Below are 6460 nucleotides of genomic sequence, written 5' to 3' on the forward strand. Positions count from 1 at the left end.
GTTGCAACGAGTCACCATATCGTATGGATTTGGAAAGAACAAAAATGTAAATGATGCATATTTTTTCCTCTGTGGGAATATTAGATTTTTAAAGTTATAATATAGCAGCGCAAAATATTTCTTTCACTGGCGCCTTCAAGAAGATTATGATGTCACGCCTGCTTTGTCATGCGCAAAATCTTGTCCTTACAAATGCGTCAGGCATTCGTAGTTTTGTTTTACTCCGAGAGATTGCAAGTCCGGTGAAAGGTTGCCACTTCATTTACACTGCCAAAACGTGCAGTCCATTCGGTCTGCGTCCACTTATTAAATGCTAAGCACATCATGGCTTGAATACTCAACTGTAATCGGGGGCTGCTAACGATGATACAGATATATTAATGGCACATGAATCGTGAATAGACGCTAATAGCGAACCTAGCTAGTTGACACATTCAAAAACTTACTAATACATCTGTCATCAGATAATAAGAGTTAAGCTACAGCAGAAAAAAATGCATTTACAGCGTGTTGTATCTTTGTCGCACACAGTAACCGAACGAAATAATAGTGAACTTAATTAGGCGAAGAAGTGTAGTACAGTACTAATGTACTATGAATTAAGATGAACACAGGCCAAAGCGATTCAAGTAATATCAGAGTTTAAGGAGATGAAGAGTATAGGGCTTGTAGAGGTAGGCTAGTCCGAGATGTTCACTAGTGTAGGCGACATTGTATGTCGCTAGCATGTGGTGTATCCTGCACCGGCTGTGGTTGCAGGGTATAACGAGCTCTCTTGTATAGGCTTTGTCCGAATCTTCTTTTTAATATAAAATGCGCAGATCCTGTAGGTACTCGAAAAAAAAAGACCCATAGAAAAGCAGAGGTCCTTTTGTAAGAGAAATGAAGTGTTTTTCTTGCTTTCGGCAGCTGCCAACTTGCTACATTGTCTGAGCAAATCCATATGACACGTATGAAAAAATAAATCATTAGTTAGCCCATTACATGCTCGTCACCAAAACTGAGGCATAAATTTATGAGAGAATTCTTTATTTGGTCCTGGCTTTTTTTTCTTCCTTTCTTGGTTTTGGCAATTTTTTCTTCCTTTCTTGACACATAAAGTTTGGTTGGTTCCTTCTTTGATCCTACCGTTAATTTCGTTAGCTACTTCCGTCAAGTATTTTTTCATGGACTTATATATCCCTAGCTGTATCGATAGATCCCGAGTTTGGTTCTAGACGTAGACTATTCCGTGGATGCAGCCTGCTCCATCCCCGCCTCGAATTTTCTCATGCAACGGACGACGTATACCTACAATGAGCGGACATGCCATCTGCATCATGCATGTTTCATCTGACGTACGTATACGTTCACGAGCAACGCGGGCGAGGTATGTACACTGATCGTCTGCGCGAGTGTTGTTCCCAATTGATGAGCGTGTCACGAGAATCGTTCACGTAGGAGCAGCACGAGTGGAGAACTGGTCTACCATGGGGGAAAACCACGGTTGCTAAAAATCTCAATGGTCTGGTTAAGTTCCGGTTGATAAAATGCATGGCGTGGGTTCAGTTCAGGTTCAGTTTAGTTGCCCAACCATTCAGACAACAGCAAAGCCGCCCTCGCCGGTGCGTGAAATCTCGTCGTACTCGTTGGTGCTGCTGATGCTGGTGCAGCTCCTCTTGTTGCAGCTTGCCGATCCTTGGGTCGTGGTCGCGTCGACGGCTCCTCTTGTATTCAGGTTAGAAAGGTTGCATCACCCTATAAGCCTATACGGGTACGTGGCCGTTTCGTTAATTTCGTGCAGCCTGCGTTTCCGTTTGCACGGCACAAATGGTTCTCGACTGACTTAGATATCCAGCTTCCGGCGCGGCTGCCACGCAGACACGCTGCACGCCCTGTCCTGCCATCTGTTACCGCACAAAACCATGACGTGCCTGGGTTCCAGCTATCCCTGTGATGATATATTCGCTTCCAACGTAAGCTTTTTCAGTGCCATTTTGTCACATATATATTGCAGCAGGGGCAAACGTGTCATTTTAGATAACTACTTAACATCGTTAGTGGTTAAACTGCATTAGAGGGCCAAATAAGGAACCAACCAAACTTTTATGTGTCAAGAAAGGAAGAATTTTATTGCCAGCGCCAAGAAAGGAAGGCAAATTTCAGCTAGGGCCAAATAAGGAATTCTCTCTAAATTTATTGATAAGTAACGTTTCGTGGCGTCAGCATCCATGAATTCCTATACATGCTTGCCAGTCTGATGAAAGTGAAATCAAGGACTGTATGTTTAGACGAAAATTCTCGGAAAGCAACAATTACGCATAGGTTGACCATCTGGAGCTAACTGTAGCGTCATAGTCCCCATCTCAATCAAACATTGGAGCAGCCTTTAGACTAAAACGCAGCCAGAGTTTTCGAGGGATAGAGACAGCAGCAGCACAAGCATGGCCATTTAAGGTGCTGTCATTAGCTTTCAGGAGACACAAAAACCAGAGCCAATTCTCTAGCCTATCCATGGATCCTCCCATGTCTTGCAAAATACTTGCCACCATACTCATGATGGCCACCGCGGCTGCACTTGTCTCGGAAGCCGCGGATCTGCCATCGCTTGAAAGACAAGCAAGAGTGCTCCTCGCGTGGAAAGCCACGCTCAACAACGAGAGCCAAGACTCATTACAATCCTGGGGAAACATATCAGCACCTTGCAATTGGCGTGGGATTCGATGCGGTATGCACAAGCTGCGCCGGCGCCGACCACTGGTCACCAGCATATCTCTACGAGGGATGCGGCTGCGAGCGAAGCTGGACTCCCTCGACTTCTCCACCTTGAGAACCTTGACAAGCCTCGACCTCTCGCACAATGAGCTTACCGGGAGCATCCCTTCGAGTATGGGGCTCCTCACGGAGCTCGAGACTATGCTTCTGCACGCAAACAAGATAAGAGGCTCAATTCCACCTGCTTTCGCAAACCTCACAAAATTGCGTTTCCTGTTTCTCCAAGAAAATCAACTCTCTGGTGAGATTCCAAGGCAAATAGGAAAGTTGAGTAATCTTCTGAGCCTGAACTTGTCGAGCAACCACTTGGTTGGTCCTATCCCTTGTGAAGTAGGCCACCTGAGGCACCTGGTTAAATTAGATTTATCTCAAAATGTCTTCTCCGGCCTAGTATCCTTCTGCCCACCTAACTCATCCATCCAAAATTCTATGGATGATTTTCCATCGCAGTATGTTCCAAAAGTAAACCTAGGAAATCTAACTATACTATCGATATCTCGTAATAACTTAGAAGGTCCCATTCCCAAAGATATAGTGAATTTCTTTAACTTAAAGTATCTAGACATCAGCCACAACAACTTTTCAGGTTCAATCCCGAGCCAAATAGGTGGCCTGACCAAACTCACAACCTTGTACCTTTACCATAATCAACTTTCCGGCTACATCCCCCGAATTATAGGTTCTTTGGTGAACTTAGAGGACTTGAGGCTCAACAATAACACACTATCAGGTTCCATTCCAACCAATTTCTGGAATTTGTCTAAGCTCGTGGCCTTACACCTTCACCGCAACCAACTTTCTGGGCAAATTCCTTCGGAGATAGGTGATCTGGTTAACTTAGAAGACTTAAGGCTTAGCTACAACACACTAACAGGTTCCATCCCAACTCATTTGGGAAATTTGACCAACCTCAGTACATTGTACCTCGGCCAGAACCATCTTCGTGGGAAAGTTCCCCAAGAACTAGGTTATTTGGTTAACATGCAGGACTTGCAGCTCGCTCTGAATAACCTAACAGGTCCCATCCCAAACAGCTTAGGGAATTTAACTAAGCTCACTTTCTTGAACCTTAATTTTAACCATCTTTCTGGACACATTCCTCAAGAACTTGGCAAGTTAATGAATCTCGAGATGTTCGGAGTTTCTCGCAACAACCTCTCTGGGGACTTGCCATCGGGCCTTTGTGCAGGAGGCAAGCTACAGTTTTTCACTGCGGATGGAAACAACTTGGTTGGACCCTTGCCAACAAGCTTGTTAACTTGCAGAAGCCTAGTCAAAGTTCGCCTTGAAGGAAATCATCTCGAAGGAGATATCTCTGAGATGGGAGTTCATCCGAACCTTACATATTTTGATATCAGCTCAAATAAACTATTTGGTAGATTATCTAACCGTTGGGGCGAGTGTTACAAATTGTCCATGCTACGGGTCTCAAACAACAATATTACCGGAGTCATACCGACAAGCATAGGGCAATTGTCTCAACTGGAGATACTTGATCTTTCCTCAAATAAACTTGAAGGACAGATTCCACAGGAAGTTGGCAATATAACAATGGTGTTCAGTCTGAGTCTTGGTAATAACTTGCTGCAAGGAAGTATTCCACGGGAAATTGGCTTCCTAAAGAATTTGAATTATTTGGATTTGTCATCAAACAACCTAAATGGACCAGTACCAGGGTCAATCAAGCATTGTTTCAAGCTTCGCTTTCTGAAGCTGAGCCATAATAACCTCAATGGCAATATTCCTGTAGAACTAGGAATTCTGTTATACCTACAAGATTTGTTGGATCTAAGTGACAACTCTTTTTCTGGTGCTATTCCTAATCAACTGAGTGCTCTCAGTGCAATCGAAGCCTTGAATCTTTCACACAATACATTGACTGGAAGTATTCCACAATCATTCCAGAGCATGGTCAGCCTCTTATCCATGGATGTTTCATACAATGAACTAGAAGGGCCAGTGCCAAAGAGTAAGCTCTTCGAAGAAGCTCCACTTGAATGGTTTATGCATAATAAGAAATTATGTGGTTTGGTGAGAGGTTTGCCTCCTTGTGACCTTACTCAAGGTGGTCAGCAGGGAAAACGGTCTAGAGGTACTTTAATAGCAATAGTTACAGTTGTATCTTTTGTGCTTATCATGGCACTAGTAACGTTGCTATGTATAAAGAGAAAACCCAAGGCAGAAAGTGTAAATAATATGCGACAAACAAAATTGTTTGTCTTGTGGAACTTCAATGGAGAAGATGTGTACAAGAAAATCATTGACGCAACAGAAAATTTCAGTGACGCTCACTGCATTGGAACCGGAGGAAATGGGTCTGTCTATAGAGCTCAGTTACCAACAGGTGAGACATTTGCAGTGAAGAAGATCAATATGACTGAAGATGATGAGCTATTTAATCGTGAAATATACGCGTTGATGCATATTCGACATCGCAACATTGCAAAGTTATTTGGCTACTGCTCTGCTACTCGGGAAAGATTTCTTGTGTATGAATACATGGATAGAGGTAGCTTAGCAGCATCCTTGGAAAGTAAGGAAACTGCAGCTGAATTGGATTGGACGAGAAGGTTAAATATTGCTGGGGATGTTGCTCATGCTTTGTCTTATATGCATCATGATTGCTTTGCACCCATAGTGCATAGAGATATAAAAAGCAGCAACATTTTGCTTGATGTTGAGTTCAGAGCTTGCATCTCTGATTTTGGTATAGCAAAAATACTAGACGTGGATGCATCAAACTGCACAAGGCTTGCCGGCACAAAAGGTTATCTGGCCCCAGGTAATATTATATGCTTATGTCGATTCAACAAAATAATAATCATGTGGTAATTTCAAACACCAGTCCATTTTTCTTTAGTTAACGCAATTTACATTAGCATCCATTTTTTTTATCAATTCACACATATGAAGAGTTGTCAAATTTAACTCCCCAATGTTGGTGTTTCAGAGCTTGCGTATACAACAAGGGTGACTGAGAAGTGTGACGTTTATAGCTTTGGAGTACTGGTTCTGGAGCTGTTTATGGGACATCATCCAGGAGATTTTCTTTCGTCAATGGCCAATAAATCTACGCCATTCGAGGACTTTCTGGACATCCGGCTCCCCCTCCCTGAAGATGAGATTGCAAGTGAAATAATTAACGTGGTTGGGGCCGCTATTTGGTGCCTACAACCTGATCCATCGCAGCGCCCAACGATGCAAGAAGTAATCAACGTGTTCTCTACAACTAAAGGATGTGATCAGTATCTTGATTATCTACACACCGACATAGCCATCCCTGCCTCCTGGTAGTGAATGTTCATTTAGCACATTGTTGTTCCTTTGATTACAAACTTTTGTAATGCATCATGTGTATGGTACTAATACTTTATGCCATTCATAGCTGGTTGGCTACAGCTACATACAAATCTTTGTATAGCAAAGCTGCTACTATTTATTCAAAACATTAATAAAGATTCCATTTACATCCACTGTCAGATTAAATGATATATATCACTGGCATGGATGTCCCATTTTGGGGCCATTGCTAGATGCTCAAGCCTTTAAATTTTACCACTACTTGGGGCTGCAACAAGATCCACTGGTAGATTTTCAACAAGGATGTGATGGGTATTGGGTACAATGAAGCACCACTTCATGTGATTTGGAAAGAATAAAATTGCAAATGATGCATTTTTTTTCCTTTGTGTGGCATTAGATTTTC

The 6460-nt window shown here is 42.7% G+C and overlaps 1 protein-coding gene across 1 annotated transcript; it reads left to right on the plus strand.

The window, feature by feature from the left end:
* The first annotated feature begins 2479 nt into the window (after positions 1-2479).
* LOC124652644 (probable leucine-rich repeat receptor-like protein kinase At1g35710) lies at positions 2480-6193 on the plus strand. The gene is made up of 2 exons (XM_047191687.1): positions 2480-5536; positions 5705-6193. Exons 1-2 carry the CDS (start codon positions 2494-2496, stop codon positions 6046-6048), a joined length of 3387 nt encoding a protein of 1128 aa, XP_047047643.1. The 5' UTR covers positions 2480-2493; the 3' UTR covers positions 6049-6193.
* Positions 6194-6460: the final 267 nt, after the last annotated feature.

Source organism: Lolium rigidum, chromosome 5, assembly GCF_022539505.1.
Source record: "Lolium rigidum isolate FL_2022 chromosome 5, APGP_CSIRO_Lrig_0.1, whole genome shotgun sequence".
NCBI classification, from domain to species: domain Eukaryota; kingdom Viridiplantae; phylum Streptophyta; class Magnoliopsida; order Poales; family Poaceae; genus Lolium; species Lolium rigidum.

What these genes read in the sequence shown, in the direction of transcription:
- LOC124652644 (XM_047191687.1), top strand. Translation starts at nt 2,494, where the DNA reads ATGGATCCTCCCATGTCTTGCAAAATACTTGCCACCATACTCATGATG. An exon ending in AAAAGGTTATCTGGCCCCAG is followed by an intron (nt 5,537 to 5,704) that starts GTAATATTATAT and finishes TTGGTGTTTCAG; the next exon opens with AGCTTGCGTATACAACAAGG.